General features: G+C 36.9%; 1 protein-coding gene across 2 annotated transcripts in view; it reads left to right on the top strand.

The window, feature by feature from the left end:
• nfkb1 (nuclear factor of kappa light polypeptide gene enhancer in B-cells 1) overlaps positions 1 to 17,942 on the top strand; it is a 30,978-nt gene extending 13,036 nt beyond the window's left edge. For both annotated transcript variants that reach the window (XM_016274658.1, XM_016274659.1), the window contains 17 exons: positions 458 to 616; positions 1,261 to 1,365; positions 3,408 to 3,499; positions 4,276 to 4,414; positions 5,114 to 5,254; positions 5,376 to 5,471; positions 5,790 to 5,957; positions 7,658 to 7,799; positions 7,982 to 8,096; positions 8,185 to 8,386; positions 8,473 to 8,642; positions 11,301 to 11,403; positions 11,701 to 11,840; positions 11,946 to 12,006; positions 13,090 to 13,256; positions 13,743 to 13,869; positions 17,203 to 17,942. In XM_016274658.1, coding sequence (XP_016130144.1) covers positions 458 to 616; positions 1,261 to 1,365; positions 3,408 to 3,499; positions 4,276 to 4,414; positions 5,114 to 5,254; positions 5,376 to 5,471; positions 5,790 to 5,957; positions 7,658 to 7,799; positions 7,982 to 8,096; positions 8,185 to 8,386; positions 8,473 to 8,642; positions 11,301 to 11,403; positions 11,701 to 11,840; positions 11,946 to 12,006; positions 13,090 to 13,256; positions 13,743 to 13,869; positions 17,203 to 17,297 — 2,222 coding nt within the window. In that variant the 3' untranslated portion in view covers positions 17,298 to 17,942. The remainder of the gene's footprint in view (positions 1 to 457; positions 617 to 1,260; positions 1,366 to 3,407; positions 3,500 to 4,275; positions 4,415 to 5,113; positions 5,255 to 5,375; positions 5,472 to 5,789; positions 5,958 to 7,657; positions 7,800 to 7,981; positions 8,097 to 8,184; positions 8,387 to 8,472; positions 8,643 to 11,300; positions 11,404 to 11,700; positions 11,841 to 11,945; positions 12,007 to 13,089; positions 13,257 to 13,742; positions 13,870 to 17,202) is intronic.
• The last annotated feature ends 4,924 nt before the right edge of the window (positions 17,943 to 22,866 follow it).

Genomic DNA, 22,866 nt, shown 5'->3' with positions numbered 1-22,866 from the left:
GGATATCCGTCCATTTTTCTGCTGGCCAAGTCAGGATGGTAGTTCAGATATTTACTTGCCCTTCCAACATTTATTCCTGCCTCACCACAAAGAAAATGATGGCATGCAATGGGATGCATTACTATTGGTTTGTACTTTTCAAGCAAAAAATACAAGTGACCTTCCTAATTGTAGAGCCCTGATGGGCTTATGGTCATTGTAGCTTAAAGGTTGAAGATCTGGGATAGTAACCGATAGGTTGTTGGTTCAGACTCTACAAGGAGCAATCACTTTTCACTTTGTACCAAGACAGTTTGGTCCATGGGCACTGGCCCTATACATTTTTTTTGCTGTAAGTCACTGTGGATCGAATTCTCCTGATGATCTAAGAATGCTTTGGCCAACAGAAAGGTTTCTGAATGATGTGTTGAATGTAAATAACCTCAGCATATTGTGACTGTTTGTTCATGTATTTTAGATGCTGAGAGGAGCCTGGTTAGCAGTGTGTCTATTCCTCAGTCGAAGGAGATGGATCTGAGTGTGGTACGGCTCATGTTCACAGCCTTCCTGCCCGACAGTGATGGAGGGTTCTCCCGCCGACTGGAACCGGTCATTTCAGACCCCATATTTGACAGCAGTGAGTATCATCCTCCTTGATACTGACCATGTCGATCAAAAGCATTCATAGCAGTGTTATTTTAGTATAATTGAGATACTAATATAGCTTTTATAAAAAATTTTAAAAGTTTTTTTACTATTTTATTTTGTTTTTTGTAAAGTAATGAAATGGGTCCATTTAATGTGTTTAGCTATAGTTAAATAATTCGAATTCGTAATCATTAGAAATTATGGCTTTTGGCCCAATCTGTATAATTTAGTGACAGAAACTGCCATGACTGTGGAGAGGAAGAGAAGTGTTTGTTAACAGAGTAGCCACATGATTTTGAGTTTTGGGGCTAATTATTGATATTTTTGTAGTCTCACTCTTGATCTCGTTCTCATTTTCTTCTTCCATTTCTCTCACTCGTACTCTCACTCTCTGACATAGACCTATCGGGTATTGCTTCCTCTCTGAAACTAGGCCTACACTGTCATTTTCCCCTCCCTTTTCTAATAATCTCTGTTTCCATTTCTGCCTCTCTTCTTAGCACTGTCAGAGTTCATGTTTGTAAAACGAGACTGCTACAGAAAGGAAAGGGAAAATGAGGAAACTCCACAGAAATGAAAAACAGAAAGACTTGTTTCATTTCTAATGCCTTTGTCACTCTTGTGGCTTTTTAGAGGCCCCAAATGCCTCCAATCTGAAGATAGTGCGGATGGATCGGACTGCTGGCTGTGTGACGGGAGGAGAGGAGGTCTATCTGCTGTGTGACAAAGTCCAGAAAGGTCAGAAAGCAATATCATAACAGTCACTGCACGCTCTGCCTGTCTGCTATTGCTGACCAGAATTAAGGACATTAGTGAAGAGCATGCATTTTCCATGCTGCTTTGAAATAAAGGGTTTGATAATGTTCACAATGGAGATATTAAAGGGTCATTCAGAAATGACTATGGTTGTGACGTCACAACCACGATGACATTAGCATACAAATTCATAGATTTACAGATCATTTGCATATATGGTTGGGGTCAGTAAGATTTTTTTTCTTAATTTTCCAGAAAGGATGCATTAAATTGATGCATTAAACTGTTACAAAAATATTTTAAATAAATGTTTTTGTACTTTCTATTCATCAAAGAATACTGCAAAAATGTTGATGTTAATGTTAATAAAAAGCACAACTGTTTTGCAGTGATAATAATAATAAATGTTTGAAATAATGGCTACTGAAAATTCAGCTTTGCCATCACAGGAATAAGTTGCATTTTAAAATGTATTAAAATAGAACATGGTTATTTTAAATTGTCATAATATTTACAATATGACTGTTTTTACTCATTTTTAATCAAATAAAGGCAGTCTTGGTAAGCAAAAGAGACTTCTCTCCAAAACATAAAATCTTACCAATCCCAAACTTTTAAACAGTATTATATCTTAAAAATAAAGTGATAAATATTAAGAGTAGGAAATGCATACACTTGCATAAAAGTGAATAGGATAACTTATAATGCTCAAGTTTGCAGAGCCAATCAACTTTTTGGTAAATGGCAGGAAGTCCCACCTTATGAGCCAGTCAACAGTCAGTTTGTTTTATTCTTGAAATTAGATGGAGCAGCTTGAAAAATTTTATTAATGTGCATGATTTCAGTTAAAGGAGTAAGATTATGATCTTATTACAGTCCAATTGTATTTCTGGTTTGAAATATACTATTTAAACATCATATTTACAAACAGTTTCAGAGATTTCAGTCTCTTAGCATTCAAGCAGGCAAGAGCTGTTCCTGCTTGGCTGGAAAAAGCTGCCTGGAGGCATTACCAAGATGGCCACCGAAGATAACTGAATTGTTTTAAAGAGGACTTTGCTAAGCGTCAGAAAGAGAATGTGGAGAATGGTCTTTTGAAACTAAATAGTGACTGTTTTTGGTACAAGAATGATTTCAAGAGAACAGCCAGGGTATAATGGTGTATTTGATTTGGGGATCAGGAAAATTTGAACAAGCCGTGTTCTACATTTTTCTGAATGAAGCCACCTTCAAACAGTTTAGCTTTTAACCTACAGCTGATAAGCCACCTTGTTCTTGTGTGATAGATGCTGGACACGCTTTGCCACTCTTGAAGGAAGTTTTCACTGCAGTGTTCCAGCTATAGGGAATTCCCCTTTTCATATGCAAATTACGCGGCAGAAGAAAGTTCACTATACGTCTGTTTTTGATGAAAACCAGATCTTCGTGGACAAGTCATGTAGGATAAATATATGATCTTGAAATACAAAATGATCATCGTTCACCATTACTACGCACTAAATCCCCTTAAACATTTACAACAAACTCTGGAGTGTTTTAAAATTAGGAATAAGATTGATATCACAGTTTCATTTGTGATTCAGCTATTATATTGTGATAAATTGCAACACATTAAATGACAATCATATAGTGTGAATCATATAGCGATGATACCCAGCCCTTGTAATTTGTAAATATAGTGTTACATGGTTATTGAATCATTTGGTATTTATCAAAATACCAGGGTATTTCCATCTGATACCTAGACAGGATATGTTTTTAGATCATGTGTCCATAATGTACATATCAGTTGCGCCATTAAATGAAGTTTGTACTGTGGTAAATCATGACTTTTGCGGAAGTAACGATGTGTTGCATGCTGATGACAGATATTCAAATTGTACTCTGTGTGTGTGTGTGTGTGTGTGTGTGTGTGTGGTGACAATCATTTCCTCTTTCTTTCCCCACTGGTTCACAATAATTTAATTTTCTTATTTTCCTCATACTGTGTGTGATGTCATTGTTTGTTTTTGTTGTTGTGACAGATGATATCCAGGTGCGGTTTTATGAAGAGGATGAGACAGGTCTAACCTGGGAGGCCTACGGGGATTTCTCCCCCACCGATGTCCACAGACAGGTCAGCACAAGAACTTGTCTGTCTACACTGTACTTCCGCAGCCACAGTTTGGCCCTGCTGGTCGAAACATGATCTTTTATGTTCAGTGACTTGCTTTCTGGTTTAATGATCTCTTTGGTCTGTTTTCTTATGGATAAATCCTAACTTTTCTGGGTAAATAGTTGGTAAAGCACAGCTACTGGGGATTTATTAAGTCAACATGAAATAAAACTGACCCTATTTACTTTCTTCATACGCTAACGCTAACTTTTAAAAGTTTAAGTGTTTTCGAAAGAAGTCTCTTATGTTTACCAAGGCTGCATTTATTTGATTAAAATACAGTGCATACTGTGAAATATTATTCAAATTTTTCAATAATTGATTTCTATTTGAATATATTTTAAAATGTAATTTACCCCTGTGATGCCAAAGGCTACAGTCTATAGTGTCACATGAACCTGCAGAATATGCTGATTTGCTGTTCAAGAAAAATTTCTTATCATTACCAATGTTGAGAATAGTTGTGCTTCTTAATATTTTGTGGAAACTAATACTTATTTCTCAGAATTTCTAAACGAATAGAAAGTTTAAAAGAACAGCATTAATTTGAAATAGCATTGTAACATTATGAATGCCTTCACTTTTGATCAATTTAATGCATCCTTGCTGAATAAAAATATTAATTCATCAAGTCACGTCACTGTTACATCTTGACTTTAGATGACTGTGATTTTTTGGTATTATTAAAAAAAAATTCTGGTGGAATGAATAATCCACCTTTCAATTCCATCCTTTAGTTTGCCATCGTCTTCAAGACGCCTAAATATCGGGACCAGAACCTCCAGAAGCCCATCTCTGTGTTTGTGCAGCTAAAAAGAAAATCAGACAATGAAACGAGCGATCCCAAGCCTTTCACCTACCATCCACAGATTATAGGTATAGTCTTTAACCAACTCCATAAAGCTTTGATTGTTACTGTGCAACATAAACTTTCTTTTTTTAGGATTTTTTTATTTTTTTTATTATGAAAGCTAAGACAAAAATGGCAATATATTGTCATAAGACAGAACCGAAAAAATAGTGTATATAACAGGGTCCAAAGCTCTTAGATTTCTAGTGAGACTGTTTCTATTTTGCATGTTTTAATAAATAAATACATATATATGTATGTAAATCTGTATGTAAATATTTTTAAATCTTGAATATTTTTTGTTTTTACTACATAACTGAGTGAAATAAATATATATATATATATATATATACACACTGTATGTAAATATTTTTAAATAATTTTTTTTTTGTCTTTACCACATAACAATTGAGTAAAAGGTCCAAACTAAAGTCTGTCCATATACCGTATAAGGGCTGTCATGATTCTTCGATTCATTTCGAGTACTCGATTTAAAAAAATACTTGATTGCATTTTGCCCATGTAAATGTAAGTAATTTTAAAGGCAATTTTTTTCACTTAGGTCTATTCTTATTACCACAAAAACATTTATTATAATTATTCGATTACTCGATTAATTGCCAGAATTATTGACCAATTACTCAATTACCAAAATGATAGTTAGTGACAGCCCTACACCATATGTTTACTCTTGTTATTGAATTTCTCTTCTAAACTGTTTTTAGACAAAGAAGAAGTCCAGAGAAAGAGACAGAAGACTCTGCCAAACTTCCAGGACTACAGTGGAGCAGGAGGTGGAGCTGGGGGCATGTTTAGAGGAGGAGGGGGTGGGTCAACAGCAGGGGGTGGTCCCAGTGGAGGAGGAGGTATATCAATATAGCGTTACACTTCACATAGCAGTACTTTTTTATTTTTTATTAGAAGCCTGAAAATCCCACCATTCATAAAAGGTCAGTGATGTTAGCTAAACATTCTTTTGTTGTCTAGGACATTACTTCCAGGGATATCAAACCTATAACAATTACGGGTCTGGATACAACTTCTCCTCAGGCATGGGAGGAGGCGGGAACACCATCAAGCATGGTGGGTGTCCAAGCTGTCAATCAAGCTGCTATCATCACAGCAGTTTTGACTGTATAGTCACACATACTACCATTATTTTACTATCCATATTACTATCCATTAAGGTAATTTATTCCAGAATTTTTGGCTGTCATTACTTGAGTCAGCAGTTTCACATGAGCCATCAGAAATCATTTAAATATGCTGATTCGGTGTTGAAGCATTTCTTATTATAAATGTTAAACATGGTTGTGGCTCTTATTTTTTGTGGAAACCGTGAACATAATATGATTTTGCCCTTCAGCAAAGCCAGTTTCTCAGTTTTCCTTCATCTTATAGCGTATCAAGAACCAGTGGAAGACAGTGATGAGGACAGTGACAGTGATACCGATGATGATCCGACAGCAGGTGGGGCGGTGCGAATCTGTGCCCAGCCTGAACCTGTGGGTTTGGGAGTGGCAAGTGAGGACACAGATCCTACAGAAGATCTGGGGTTAAACACCACAGGTTAGACTTTATTTGAAACTTACGGTACATTCACACCGGGCGTCAGCGTCAACACTTGATGGAGGGCGTTTCTGAAGCTTGGTGCTGACGCGACCGTCTTAGTGACAACAGCCAATCACATTAGTTTTCTGGTGTTGCATGAACGCGATTGGCTAGCGTCTGCACCAGGGCATTTGCATTAGGCTATCTGATTGGCTGACGCCTGCGTTGGCTCTTGAAAAGTTTTCAACTTCTGCAGCGAGCAACGGACCCAACGCGACGAACCCACAATTCATTTCGGCAACGCTTGACGTCACTCCATTCAAAGTAAACGAGAGTAGTGATGAGAAGTTGCGATCAATTTACCGACTCGGACCTTTGAGTCTCGTTCAGCAAAATGAACTAATCTTTTTTCGAGTCATTTCGTTCATTTTAGCATACTTCCCTAACACGTCTACTACTTATGCAAACGTTGATCACACTACAAACAATACAAAACTGATATAAGAAACAGAAAAGATTAATTCATTGTTTACCTGGGTCTTCAGTCTATGATTAGCTCACCTCACCTCACCTCTTATCTGACAAGTCTTCGGTTTGAGTCGTTCATTCATCACGTGACAGCCCCATAAACTTAACCAATGTAGTCTGAGCCGGAAAGAGAATTGATTAGTTCATCTCTCAAATCTCCGGTTTTGAGTCGTTCGTTCATCACGTGACAGCCCCATAAACTTAACCAATGTAGTCTGAGCCGGAAAGAGAATTGATTAGTTCATCTCTCAAATCTCCGGTTTTGAGTCGTTCGTTCATCACGTGACAGCCCCATAAACTTAACCAATGTAGTCTGAGCCGGAAAGAGAATTGATTAGTTCATCTCTCAAATCTCCGGTTTTGAGTCGTTCGTTCATCACGTGACAGCCCCATAAACTTAACCAATGTAGTCTGAGCCGGAAAGAGAATTGATTAGTTCATCTCTCAAATCTCCGGTTTTGAGTCGTTCGTTCATCACGTGACAGCCCCATAAACTTAACCAATGTAGTCTGAGCCGGAAAGAGAATTGATCAGTTCATTTCTTGAGTATTTCGAATCATTCGTTCTTTTGTCACGTGACGTGACAGCATTGGATAGAGAAATTAGTTAATTTACAAGCTTCCTTACAAATGGGTGCATAGTTATTATTATTATTATTATCATCATTATTATAATTATTATTTACTCTTACAGTTATGTGATGCGTTTCTGGTCTCAAATTGTAGCTTTTTACTTCTTACAGTTTATAAATGTGTGAATTTCTGTCATTATGGTTCTTTTCCATAACACTGAATGTTGTAAAAAAGGTAATAAAGAGTTGGTTATTATTATTAAGTCTCTTTCTGGCTCAGACTGCATAGGTTAAACTTAAGCTTATGGGGCTGTCACGTGATGAACGAACGACTCGAAAAACCCGAAGACTCGAAAAAGGTGAACTACTTGACTAATTCCAGTACAGAACCTATAGGATGTTGCGCATGCGCGACTGAACGAATCACTCCCCGAGACGACTCGTTCTTCCCCAGTCACATTAAAGATTTGTTCAAAATGAACGACCCAACACTAAACGAGAGGTGTTGATGCCGACGCCCCGTGTGAATGGGGCGTTAAGCTTGTGTAAAGTTTTCCAGCTTCATATTGCTTGTAGATATCTCTGTAAATGTGTGTATTTGTGTGTCTGCTCTTTTTAGGCTGCGTGTTAGAGCCTCATTTAGCTGAGCTTGCTGGAAGACAGGCTCAAGCTCTGTTTCATTACACAGTAAGCGGCGATGCTAGAATGCTTCTGGCTCCACAGCGCCCCCTCATGACCACTCAAGACGAGAATGGAGACACGTAAGTCAGAAAAACCAACCTCATATTTCTGTTGAAGTTCCATTTTCATATTTTCATAAACTTCCCACTTCTCGCCAAAACACGTCAGTATGAATAAATGATTTCAGATGTTGTTTTGTCTCTGTTTCCCAAAGATCAAAGGTTTACTTACCTAAATGTTCTGTTTTGGATCTGACTTTCAGGGGTTTACATCTGGGAGTGATCCATAGTCAGACAGATGCCGTGCGATATCTAGCACAAGTCATCTCGGCTCTCCCCGGAGAGGATGTACTTAACATGAGGAATGATCTTTACCAGGTATACTACAAATTCACATTATACCTTACAATGGGATCTCTGTTTTTGAAATTTCTAAAAACGGATACATCTGATACATCTGTTCCAGACTCCTTTGCACCTAGCAGTGTTGACGCAGCAAAAAGAGGCAGTCGAGGCCTTGTTGGAGGCTAAGGTGGATGTCACGCTCACAGATCGCCATGGAAACATGGCACTTCACCTAGCGGCTCAGCAGAAAGAGGATAGCGTGCTGCGATTGCTGCTGAAGCATAAATCAGTGGCGCAATTAACTAGCATCCCCAACACAGCAGGTATGGCGGACTGACTACATGAGATCCATTTAAGCTGATTTGAAGCTGTCCTGTATGCTCAGATGTGTTTACGTGTGTGTGTTCAGGTCTCTGTCCGCTTCACCTGGCTGTACAGGCAAACAGTTTGAGTTGTGTGCGGGCCCTGCTGGATGCCGGGGCAGATGTGGAGGTCCAGGAGCTCACGTGTGGCCGCACAGCACTTCACCTGGCCACAGAGCTGGGAAACCTTTCCCTCGCCGGGTGCCTGTTGCTGGAGGTACAGTGATGGGTTTGAAGGATGTTGCTTTAGTGAATTTTACTTATTCCTAATATTGAAACGTTTTGCTCTACATCAGTGATCCTCAAGTCTGGCTTGCGAGATCCACTTTCCTGCAGAGTTTAGCTCCAACCCTATAATCAAACAAGCCTACCTGTGATTTTCTAATGATCCTGAAGACATTGATTAGCAAACTCAGGTGTGTTTGGTTAGGGTTAGAGCTAAACTCAAACCAGATTTGAGGATCACTGCTCTACATACTCTTAACCTTTGCATTTTTTGCATGTAGCCCATCTGTAATGCTAATCAATGCATCATTTTTTTATCATAATTTAATATTTCATGTTAATTTGACACATTCTCACTGTGAGAATTAAAAAGTTGATTGATTGATTGATTGGTTGGTTGATTTTGCAGCTAAAAACTATATTATATTTAAACTTGATTCATGTGAAATGAGTAATAACTCTTTCAAACTGATAAGTTCTGAATACGTTTACACTTATTTTTTGTAATAAGTCTTCTATGCTCACAAATAGGGGTGCTCCGATCAGGATTTTTGAGACCAATCGCCGATCACAGAAAGCAGTATCTTCTGATACGATCACCGATACCAATCTTTTTAAAGCCTTCTTTTATCATGTAGAATTATTTATAGTGATGATCCAATCAAGATTTATAGACATTTATTCAGGGCCTGAATTTCGTTTTGGAAAATGAATTCCCCTCTAAGGTGACTCTTGTGAGAGAGCATTTTTAGACATTTTTCAAAAATATATATTGATCTCGCCTAAATGTTTGATCATGCACTGCATTTTTGTTTTGACAATCGTGCAATTGTGTGACCAATAGCTTACACACAGCACAAGCCTGATTTCGTGAGCTGTATGTGAGGTGGCCTTTTACACCAGGTTCACACATACTCCGTTTGCAGTGCAGTCCATGTGTGGTACGTAAGAGGTGCAGAAGCAGCACTGGCTGTGCTTTCACACAGGAGTCTGCAACTGATCCATGGCTGTTTACTACAGTACAAACAACATTTATCCATTATTTTGATTTCAAATCCAAACATTGTTACTTAAAATGCTTTTTCAGCATTGTGAGTCTTTTTTTACACAGTACAGTAATAAAATCTTTCATAGATGTTTATGAAACAGTAAATATAAGAAACACATTATTCAATGCTTTTTACTTTTGCATTTACTTCTAGATTGATATATTAAGTTGCTCAAGCAAGTGGCAAAACATTTAAACTACTTAACATTTAAGCTACAGTCAGCTCTACTGCCTTTTCTTTTACATTTAATTCTTTATTACAAGCAATCCTGCGTTCATAAAGAACTTTGTTTTCCTACCTCCACGAGTGCCATCTATTACTGGCTTGTTTATCAAAAAGTGCTCTTTTCCTTTAAACCTATAGCCAAATAGCTATAGCCTATGTGTTGAGTGTGAAACACAGTAGACTAATTATATGCATTTATGGTGTAATTACTACATTTTCGTGTCAATCCATGTTCATATTTACTGCAAACAAATAGACTCGGTGAGGAAACGATCTCTGCACTGCAGCAGACGCACCACTCCTGAAACGCACTGCAGCACCCCAACCGTGTGCAGTGTGCACGCTTTCCGTTAACATGAGCGCGGAAAAAATACGCACCGTATTCGCACTGCAAACGGAGTAATGTGAACCTGGCGTTATGTGTGTGCGCTGCGAGTGTGTATGAGCGCACGGTCTCCAGGACAACGCGCGTGCGCTGAATGGTTAAACACTGGCAAGAATTAAAAAGAAATGCAATTTATAAACTTTAGTGACAATGCGACACTGCCTCGATTGTGCAAGTGACAATTCCTGTGTCAACTGTGCAGCGTGTAGCTCGCTTATAGTGCAGACACAATGTGATTTGAAGCCGTTTGCACATTTTGAGAGGGAAAGAGTGCGCGCGGTTATTCACTTACGCTGTTTGTGAAATTTTGTCTCACAGAAAGTTTTCAATTTCCTTTATAAGTTATTTAATAAAGAAATATGAATTGTACCTCACCGTCAGCATTATAATGATTTTACCAGCGCCAGCATTGGATGTCATGCCAAAATCTCTGACGCGTGTCATCAGCTTGAGATCGGCCTTTATAGAGAACGCCGATCAAACTTCCCCAAGCGATTATCGGCCGATAGTTATCGGTAGCCGATCAATCGGAGCACCCCTACTCGCAAAGGCTGCGTTTATTTTTAATCAAAAATACAGTTAAAACAGGGATTTTGTGATATATTATTACAATTTAAAATAACTTTTCTATTTTAATATATTTTAAAATCATTATTCCAGTCTTCAGTGTAACATGATCCTTCAGAAATCATTTTAATATGCTGATTTGCTCAAGAAACCGTTATTATTGTTATCAATTTAGAAAACTAATGTACTGCTTAATATTTTTGTGGAAATGTGATAGATTTTTTTTCAGTCTTTATTGGTGAATATAAATTTCTGTTATTTGAAATCAGTTTTTTAACATTATAAATGTCCTTACTATCACGTTTGATCGGTTTAATGCATCCTTGCAGAATAAAAGTAATAATTACTTTAAATGCTAAAATAATGTTCTTATGAAGTTTTAATCGTTAATTGACTTTATGCGTGTAACATTCTGTCTGTGCAGGGTAATGCATATGCAGACAGCGTCACCTATAACGGTTCAACTCCTCTGCACATTTCTGCAGGACGGAACTCAACCAAACTGTGCGCGCTCCTGATGGCTGCAGGTGAGGAAGTGTGTGTTTATTACACATGTCACTAATGAGAGTTGTCATGCTAAAAATGTTTACATTTACTAAATTTTAAATAACTGTCTGTAACAACCTGTTCTGCTGTCATCAATGTTCTGCATACAGTATACTGTATGTCTGGTAGAATTTAGTCAAAAGCAACTTCTTTTTAAACTTATTGAAGATATATGATCATTATCACCAAGTGATAATTAGTACTTTTCTGACCATATTCAGTAGATTAAATTACTTCGACTTGAGGTTACCAATTAGTGTTGTGTACATTGCTTTTAGGAGCAGATCCTCATAAAGAAAACTTTGAACCACTGTTCTTCAAAGATGATGAGTTGTGTGGTACATGTGAAGAGGAAGAGGAGGAAGATGAAGGCTATATTCCTGGGACAACCCCTCTGAACATGGCAACCTCCCCAGAGGTAGGGATAGAGAGCCATTTCTTTGGATAATTGTTGTGTTATGTAATGTAATTGCATTGCAGGTTGTGATTGGTTCTGTATGTAATGTATTATCTGTGTTATCAGGTTTATGATATTCTTAATGGAGAAGCGTATCAACCCACCACTATTGTCGTTCCACCACAAGGTATGAACTCTGAGATGAATATAAACTACCATTCAAAAGTTTGGGGTCAGTAAGATACTAAAAATACATTTAAAAAAAAAAAAAACTTTCATTTACATCTTAAATAAATTCACATTCACATGAAGAGTTCAGATGCAAAAGCTTCTAAGTGCCATCTAAAATGTTCTTCTAAAATTAGCGTTTTTCTCAGGCTCCTATATTTATGTTCAGATATTTCACTTTAATGGCAATGAAAATAACCTGTACATTGCCATTAAAGGGAAATGACTGAACCGACACATGAGAGCCTGAGAAAAATGCAAATTTTAGAAGAAAATTTCAGATGGCACTTAAAGAGGCTTTTACATCTGAACTCTTCACATTGAATTGAAAAGTGACAGTAAAGACATTTGTAATGTTTAAAAAAATTATTTTTAAAATAAATGCTGTTTTTTTTTTACTTTGTTTATCAGAGAATCCTGAAATAAATTGCGTTTCCACTCAAATATTAAGCTGCACAAACGTTTTATAATAATACAAATATAAAAATCTTTTATAATATTAAGAATGATTTCTGAGGGATCATGTGATACTGAAGACTGGAGTAATGATGTTGAAAATTCAGCTTTGCATTACAGAAATAAATTACATTTTAAAATATATTAAAATAGAAAACAGTTATTTTAAATCGTAATAATATTTCACAATATTACTGCATTTTTGGTCAAATAAATACACACTTGATGAGCATAAAGAGACCTCTTTCAAAACATTAAAAAACCTTGCTGACCCAAAATGAGTGTAGTAGACTCTTTCTTGTAATATTTATCCTCTTTCTGAATTATAATTTTTTGTATTGTTTAGGGTTTCCACTTTTGTGAAAAACTTGGAAATACATATATTTATGTTATTCCCCTTTCTAAATATTGAATCAACTAGGAAATACTCTTAATAAATGCACCCTTTAACCCTTAGAAAACTCATAGGAATTGATTGAAAGGTGTAGAAACCCAGATAAAACGTTTTAACCAATAAATATGTGAAGAACAGGTAACGATTTTGTGTTTGTGTGCATTTAAATGTGTGTTTGGCTTGTGTTGGCAGGTGACATGAAGAGCTTGAGCTCTGACACAAAGCAGGAGTTGTGCCAGGCACTGGAAGAACAGACGGGAGGCTGGGAGAGTCTGGCTCATGCTCTGGGGCTTGGCATCCTGACCAGCGCCTTCAGACTCAGCTCCTGCCCTGCTGGAAAGCTGCTGGACAGCTATGAGGTCAACTCATTTACTGCCTTTTGACTACAAATTACTTTTACATGAATCTTAAATGAACACCAGAGAATGAGAAGAAAAATAAGTTGTCTCTTAATCTGATGTTAACAATGGGCCGGTGTACTGCAGAAGCACCAGTTTAAAATTGTTATTAACAAAGTCAACTAATTCAGGTCACTTATCTGCATCGATTGTGAAGTGGGACCGTAAACAGAAATGCATTTTTAATGTTCGGTTTTCACTTCAATACAGCTGCTTTGGGACCGAAAAAAGTATATTATATTATATTATATTATATATATTTTTAAAAGTCCAGATTTACGGGACCTACTTTAGTTCAACTCATATTTCTCAAAACGACATTAAAGAGATGAATTGCTCTAACATTTACTATATCAGTAGGCTGAACTTTTATTTTGTTTTGTGTAGTTGTGTAGTTTTCCTGAAGTTGCTCTGGTTTGAGCTGCTGATGATCTGTCTCCTCTGCAGGTGTCTGGAGGAACGGTGCGTGAGCTGGTGGAGGGACTGAAGCATGTTGGGAACAGCAGTGCTGTCTGTTTACTCCAGGCCGTGTGGAAGGAGACTGAAGCTGTCCACACCACGCCTCATCTCACAGGTAATATTAATTGATATATGCTTTTCTGGGTGATGTGGCCTAGGTGGTTGAACAAAAGCAAAAAGTTGGTGTTTCTAGCCCCCCAAAAGGAATGATCCATGAAACATTACCATTGTGCTCTGGTATGCATAACCACAGGTTGATCACAGGGACTTTCCCTGTAGTAAGTGCACTTTAAGTTCTGTAAAGGAGAAAGTAGTCAAATTTGTTTTCAAAAATCATTTGAATGCTATTTCAGATTAGATAAACTGAGTTCAAAGCCGTTGTAACATTCACACAACCCTGTGACAACTTCAGCTGAATTGTGCTCACCAGTTGATCAAAAATTGAGAATTATTAATACAATTTAAAAGAACATTGTATTATAATCCTGTGATGGCAAAGCAATTTTGTTTAGCAGCCATTACACATTACCCCAGTCTTTAGTGTCATATGACAATCAGGCTAATATACCTGGCAGAAGAATCGTTTATTATTATGATTTGTTGAATACATGTGACAACATCTTATTGTGATCATATTTGAATCACATTTCTGTTGTCACTATTTTATAAAACCCGTTTATATTTGATAAAAGATTCAACTGTGGTAAAATCGCAGTAACGGATAGTCTTGAGTGGCTTTTTGCTTTCATTTCTAAAGGCTAGATGACAGTTTTTACACTTTGTTCTGCGTACCAGAACATTAAACCGCAACCATCTTCACAAAACATGTTTTTTTGCTCATTGGTGTAGCATTTTTGATCTATTCCCAAGAGCACTCATTACTGTGGTATTTCGTAGTATGAGTGAGAATTGTACTTTACTGTTCTGTTGGGAGTTTTTGTTGTTTTTTTTTGTCCCACAATATGGTTTGTAAACCCCCCAGATTAAATCACTGCCAGTCTCGGTCCCCTGCCCCCCCTCTCCTTAACAATAGCATCATGTTGTGGTTCTCCCTGACATTACCTCATGTGAACTCAAGCATGATGTCAACAAAACATGAGTTCCCCTCGGGCTCAGGGTGACCCGTCACACTGCGGTAGTGTTCACATATAGACTCTACAGTGATGGCCGTGTTTCAGGGGGAAGCGGACAATAGAGAGGGGATTCCCAGGAACAGAAGTGAAAGCAAGATATGGCACTTCTGGTTTTTGACTCCGGAGCAGTTTCTTTGAAACAAGTATTTCCACCTTGCTGTTTGATTTGAAGGGTTGACATTGTCATCGACAGGGTCGAGTGAGCATGTGTGAGCCACCAGGGGAAAGTTCCGTTTTGTTTATTTCTCAGTTTCCTTCTCGTGGTTGTCCATATTGTTGTGCCATGTTTGTGAGATTAATAAACGTCTTTTAACAGCAGTATGATAAAAAACACATCGATTTTCAAGAAATATAGTGCGATCCAAAAGTCATAATCTATTTTAAACCTGAAACAAAAGGTTTTAGGAAATGTTAGGATCAGTAAGATTTTTTATGTTTTTTTTTTTAAGTTTCTTATGCTCATCAAGGCTGTATCTTTTTGATCATAAATACAGAAAAGAAACTGTAATTTTGTGAAATATTATTGCAATTTAAAATAACAGTTTTCTATTTTAATATACTTTAAAATATAATTTATTCCTGTGAAGCAAAGCAGCATCATTACGCCAGTCTTCAGTGTCACATGATCCTTCAGATATCATTCTAATATGCTGATTTATAATCCGTGTTGGAAACAGTTGTGCTGCTTAATATTTTTTGGGACCTGTGATTTCTATTTTGAATAAATGCTGTTATTTCTAACTTTTTATTCATCAAATAATCAAAGAAAAAGCATCACAGGTTCCAAAAGACACAAACACAAAATAGTCCCCCTCAATGCGCCTACTGAAGGTGCTCTGGGAGGAGGAATTGAATTTGATTCTTGAGGAAAATACCTGAGATCTAATTCTTTCCCGAATACACTCATCATCTATAAATGCTAGACACACTCTCATTCAATTTATCGTAGTCCACAGAGTCCATTGGTCTAGAACAAAATATTCCCTGATTTTGACCCAACCTGCCTTCGCTGCACAATTAAACCAGCTACGTTATTGCATTCTTTTCTGGTCCTGTAGGAAACTGTCTGGTTTTTGGAGGAAAGTCTTTAGATCAGGAATGCCCAAACTCGGTCCTGGAGGGCCGGTGCCCTGCAGAGTTTAGCTCCAGCTTGCCTCAACACACCTGCCTGGAAGTTTCTAGTATGCCTATAAGAGCTTGATTAGCTGCTTCAGGTGTGTTTGATTAGGCTTTAGATGCTTTTCTGTCATTTTTTCCCTTACTAATATGCCCCAACCCCTTAACAGCATTGTTTGGCATTCTGCCAGAATCTGTCAGTTTAAACACATCACGCGCTGATAGTGTAGAGTAGCAAAGGCTACACTATCAGCATGTGATGTGTTAAAATTGACAGATTCTAATAAATAATAATAATATTTATTTATTTATATTTAAACATCTTTCACAGTGTATGATTGCAACACAACGATCACAAAAAGAGAATCTTGGTGCATCATTATATATATATATATATATATATATATATATATGATTTTCGACAGGCCAATTTTAAAATATACAAAATATCTATTGTAGTTGTTCAAGCATTAAGAATCATATTAAAATTTTAAATTAAGTGTTTTTAGTATTAAAATGAATAAATTTCCTTAACATGCTTAACAGTTTTTTTTTAGATGTTCTCAGTAATTAAAGTGTTTAGAAACAAAGTATTGGTATTTATTTTGAGTTTGTGTAAATAATGATGTCATATTTTTGTTCTATAATTTCAGAGTTGGCTTCTTAAATGTAGTTAGCAGATTTATTTTTCCTGTAATTTGCATAAAACGGATAAAAATGTTAAAAAAATGCCTTCACTTAAGCATACTGTAGCAGTGATTCATATTTCAACCACAGAAATTAGATTTTATTTTTAATTTAATGCAGTTGTTGCTATTATTGGTCGCATCACATAATGAGTGGTCGCTCCAAATGACACACATACCTTATATCATTAAAAAACTATTTAAAAAGACGTGTGAAAAGTGCAGCACATGGCATTAACAGCAGGCATTTCTTTAGCCCCAGTTATTTCTGAACTTTGCACAATCTTGGCTGCTCAATTGACCCTTCGCCGGGAGTTTGATTAACAGGCAATCATAATGCCAAATACGATATATATATATATATATATATATATTCTAAATGAATTGTATTAATAAAAAATTATTTTATAAGAAAAATGTATAAAAATGTAATAATTAGGAAAAATATTTCAAATGCTTTTACGGTAATATTAATAAACGCCCTTCTTTTTCTTAAAACAAATGATTTCTCAGGTCCAGGGCTCTGTAAGTCCATTCAGGGTTTGACACTGGGCTCCAATCAGGAGGAGAGTGGGATATGCGACAGCGGGGTGGAGACCTCTTTCTAGAGCCCCAGCCTCAGTCTCGCCGACTCCAAACACAATCTCACAAACTGAGGCCTGACCCTAAAAACCAGCTTCTCCCTCCTCACTACAGCAGCAGCGCCACTCAGGACACGCCTACCAAACTCTTTGATTGGCCACCGCCCACTGTGGGTGCTCCACCCAAAATTGCAAATGAGGGAACTCTGAGGAGTCCTTAAGCTTTCTGGTCACAGGGATTTTCTTCTATTTTTTTTTTTTTTAGCTTTTAATACGAATAATACCAAAAAGCACTTATTTGAATGTTTTATTTTGTTCTTTTATAAGAGCTATATTTTCTTGGTCATTTTTAATTTCCAAGTGGCTAGTTTCAATTGAGCGGAAGAGGAGGTCTACTGGATTATTATGACCCTCTGGACCAATCGGATCTGTTATATGATGGAAAAAGCTCTTCCCTTTATAAAAGACCTATTCTACTGTTATCCCTCACCTCTTCAGCTGTCATGAACAGCATTATTTGGGGTGGCGCTAGAATTTATTTTGGATTTAGTGGTGCTACCTATAATTCCTATTTTTTTGCTCACGGGTTCTGTCGAAGGGGACATCGGATGATTTATTTTTTTTAGCCTTTTTTGCATTTAGTTAGGATTCTGGCATGTCTGCCAGCTCAGAAAAGCTTTAAAGAAAACACACAGCCAATTTGTAATAGGCTGTCTGAGTCTGTCATCCATCCAGTAAGCTGTTTCGATTTATAGCCAGTTTCTACGTAATTGACCATTGAGGAATTTTAAGTATGTTACAGACATTTCATTAAGGCAGTAAAGAATCATACCAGCTTGTGGAAAATGGGAATCTGATGTCCCCTTTAAAAAAAAAATTTTATAAGCTTTGAGAGATTATCCTTCTCTTCCACACTTTTGATTGATTTAAAAAACAGGAGGGTCAGTCCTGGGCAGTGATTGGAGTGTGTTTGACTAGATTTTGATGAACTGTGTATGTGTATGTGTGTGTGTGTGATTTTGAAGAGCTTTACAGGATGTGTGTATGAGGGTTGTAATAACCAGATGCCTCAAATGCCCTTTATGAAATATTTGTGGTTACATTTGTATCTTTCTGTTGAAAAATTAATCTCATTCTCTTCTACTGTGTGTGAACTCAGGCTGTATAAGACAAAATATCACTCCGGTAATATGCTGATCTAGGATCAGTTCAGTTCATTTAGAACTGATCCTAGAATGGGGGGGTTTGCTCTGTGAAATCTTCTAAACATGGCCTCCGACCTTTGAACTGACTTGGGGACTCGTGTCACCAAAATGTGTTTAGCTGCCGTAATATTTTCCTACTATAGTGAATAGTGTTTAAAAAGCAAAAAAAACATCTGAAACCCCAAACTAAAGGTTTGACAGGCACTATAAAGTGTTTGTTTTTTTGGCTGTAAATTGGTATTTATGTCTGTACCCTGTGAAGCAGTGTTGTACAGAGGGAAAATGTGTGCTTTGTAACTGGTTTTATTGTGATACTTTTATAATAAAACAATTCATTGTGCACTGCTGCTTTGACTTTCCATATTGCACACACATTCGTTTCCATTCCATAATTGTGCTGTCTTCTATAAAACCACCAGCAGATGGTGTCCAATCGTACCTTTTTAATTCTTTGAATTATCATATACCTGTCTTTTCACATTTTTATTGCAGTCTTAAGCTAATTATAATTTTAATAGCATTTATATAATTTGATATACCTTTTTTTAATTTCCTATTGTTATTTTTCAAAATTTCAACTCTTCAAGTAATTTTTTCAATTAACAGTTTAGTAGTATAAGTACAGCTACACATAAACACATTAATGTTTATGTGTAAATACACTGATTCATCCATATCAGTGTCTGATACTGAGTGTAAAACATCTCACACGTTTTAAACATTAGTTTTCTTTCTATAAAAAGGAACAAGAAAAATGGGATTAATCACAAAATGATTGACTTTTTTTTTTTTTCATTTTTTGTCTGTTTTACAAGCTTGTCTTCCTGGTTGACAATCAGTTCACTATAGAATTGCATCCTCATTGGATTCATGGATTCATCTCACCTATTAAAATGTAGTCCTGGGTCTTCACCCAAAAATGTTTTTCTTCACCTGAACAGATTTGGAGAAATAGCATTTCATCACTTGCTCTCCACTGGATCCTCTGCAGTGAATGGGTGCCATCAGAATGAGAGTCCAAACAGCTGATAAAACCCCCACAATAATTCACAAGTAATCCACACGACTCCAGTCCAATCAGTGTATTGTGAAGTGAATACATTGTATATGTGTAAGAAACAAATCCATCAAGGCATTTTAAAATCCATATTACATTTCCTCCAGTGAAAATGTCCATCTGTTGTCCTTTCACACTAAAATCTAGAAACAAGAATTTTTAACTTTTTTTCGCTTGTAAACAGTGCTGGATCTGTGCATATTTCATCTGTTTCGCTAAAGAAAGCAATATCATGGATAGAGGTCTCATATTTTAGAAATAGTTTAAAGATAAAATGTCTTAATGATGGATTTGTTTATTACAAACACAGCTTTTCACTTCACATGATGATGGATGGACTGGAGTTGTGTTGTGTTGTGGACTCTTGTTCTGATGGCACCCATTCACTGAAGAGGATCCATTGGTGAGCAATGTAGTAATGCTCAATTTCTCCAAATCTGAATGAGGAAACAAACTCATCTACTTGAATCATCTTGAATGGCCTGTGTGTTTAAACAAATTTTTGAGTGATCTATTCCTTAAAGCAACATTCCTGGGACTGTACACTATTGTTCTTCCAGGTATGTTCAAGCCGTGTCATGTATGTCGCAATCTGGGTGATATGTAAGGGGAATATTTACCATCACTGGAAGAATATATATTTTGGTTCATAGTGGCGTCACAGTGAGCTGTGACCACCCAGTCTGTGTGTAGGTGATTGTATCTATCTGATACTGTTTTAGCTACACTTTGGGAACAAAATTGTCTCCAGAAGTGAGCTAATTCTGACAAAACTTTTTGGGCATGTCCTCACAATTAAAGTAGGCCTAATGACTCATACTTTTTTCATTCTACTCTATGACATAAAAACACTTATGACTGTAAGTGAGCAACCAGGATGGCGTGCAGAACATCAAAATGTCCTGCGAAAGTCGACGTAACTACGGAATTCCGCATTCTAAAAACAGCTTGTGGATCCTGCTTGGAGCTCTTGTGTGTGTGGCAAGCTGGCTAAACATTAAGTAGATTAGGATATATTAGGATTCATTCATTCATTAATTTTTTTTTCTTCTATTAAGAAATCCAATAGTGACTAGTATCTTTTTTTAATTATTATTTTGTTAATCTATTTTGTAGATACTAGCATTCATTTGCTTAGTCATTTGATAGCAGTTACTCTCCCATAGTGTTCCATTGTTACTGGTAACAAATTGCAATAGTTTCCTATTGAATTTTATTGGTATTTGTAGTGTGGATATTAGATATATAGCTATTGCCTTCTGGCATATACAGTGGTGTGAAAAAGTGTTGGCCCCTTCCTGATTTCTTATTTTTTTGCATGTTTGTCACACTTTAATGTTTCAGATCATCAAACAAATTTAAATATTAGTCAAAGATAACACAAGTAAACACAGCATACAGTAAAGCTGTAGTCAAGTCCAGCTTTGTCGAGTCCAAGACAAGTCCAAGACCAGGACTAGTCGAGACCGAGTAAAGACCGAGTCCAAAGAGGTTCGAGTCCAAGTCAAGTCCAAGTCCAAAAGTTTCGAGTCCAAGTCAAGACCGAGTCCAAATGAGAGAAAAAAAAAGGATCCTCTTCAAGACCACATACTTAACTATTGATAATGTATGTGATGCGAGAGACAGCATATCTCCTATTCTAAGAAAATCATTTTACATTATTATTTGTAATGATCAAAAAGCATGTGCAAAGTAACAACTCTGTAGGACAGGGGTCTCCAAACTAGATCCTGGAGGGCCAATGCCATGCAGAGTTTAGCTCCAACTGGCCTTAACACACCTATCCTATTATAGCAGACATATCCACTGATTTGCATTGATTTTGCCTTTCTAATAGTCCTGCATGATATGAGGAAATTCTGCTAAGTGTGATAACAGTAAATAACATGTTCATACTGCAATGACAATGAAAATACGATTCATCTTTCAGCCCTATTTCTAACCTCATAAAAAGAGTCGGTAACACTTTACAATAAGGTGTCATTTGTTAACATTAGTTAATGTATTAACTAACATGAGCAAACAATTAACAATATATTTATTACACTATTTATTTTTGTCTTTGTTAACATTATTTAATAAAAATACAGTTGTTCATTCATTGTTAGTTCATGTTAGTTCACAGTGCATTAATGTTTACAAACACAACTTGTTATTTGAATAATGCATTAGTGAATGCTGAAATTAAAGTTAATTAATATTAATAAATGCTGTAGAAGGAATATTCATTATTATTATGTTAACTAATGTAGTTAACTAATTAACCTTATTGTAAAGTGTTACCAAAGAGTCAAATACAAAGGCTAATTCTTATGCTCAGGATGCCTTCCGGCTCAACTCTCTTTGTGGTGTCTTTGTAGGTGCCTTGCGAAATTAGATGTTGTCCCACAGGTTTCTGCAATAGTTTTGTTGCAAAATTTGCAGTTGGCCTTGTGTTTCTTCTTCTTCCGTGCCCCGTCGAATAATTCTCTGTGGTTTGTAAAACCATACTGTATAATGCTGCTGTTTGCTGACATCTTGTCTGTGGTCAAAAATTTAAATGATTGATGCCTTCGCACAGCGCGCACACGCAAAACTTGGGATATGACACATGCGCGCGGTTAAGGCTAGAAGGGATATGTTTGGCGCTACTGGGTATGCGCACATAAATACAGCGTAATTTTTGTCACACTGTACAACAGTAATTAGTATTTAATTATTGCAAAGATTAAGTTTAAGGCTGGAGTAGGTGTAGACGTTAATAAAACACAATCTAACAGGTAGAAAATTAAATTAGAAACATCTAAACTTGTCAAAACACAGCAATTGCACCATGGGTTATGTGACAAGAATCAACCAATCAGCTTTATCCTTTCCCTTAACAAAATTGAAAGTTAAGCCAAGATGGAGAAACAGCTGATCATAGCTGTACAAGGATAGTCATTTTTTTTATAAATTTAGTAGCAGAGCTACTGCAAGGGATTTTTAGTGCTGCAAATCCATTTATCCTTTGCTGAAACTTCCGCGTCTTCATGGAGAGCGCAGGTCAGAGTTGCTTAGCAACGGCAGACGCCACGGGAGTGCAAGCATAGAGTGCAGGCTACAGAGGGCTTTGGAAAGAAGGAGAAAAGACCAACGAGAACATTTGGCGAGTCCAATGACCAAGTCCGAGACAAGTCCGAGTGCAAAACCAACGATTCCGAGACAAGTCCGAGATGATAGAAAAATGTCTCGAGACCGGACTCGAGTACTACAGCCCTAGTAAAAACATGGAACAGTGGAGAACCTTCCCAAGAGTGGCCGGCCGACCAAAATTACCCCAAGAGCACAGCGATGACTCATCCAAGAGGTCACA

This window comes from Sinocyclocheilus grahami, unplaced genomic scaffold, assembly GCF_001515645.1.
Source record: "Sinocyclocheilus grahami isolate Dianchi unplaced genomic scaffold, SAMN03320097.WGS_v1.1 scaffold89.1, whole genome shotgun sequence".
Taxonomy (NCBI): Eukaryota; Metazoa; Chordata; class Actinopteri; order Cypriniformes; family Cyprinidae; genus Sinocyclocheilus; species Sinocyclocheilus grahami.
The sequence above is the reverse complement of the archived record's forward strand: the minus strand, read 5'-3'. Positions and strand labels throughout refer to the sequence as shown.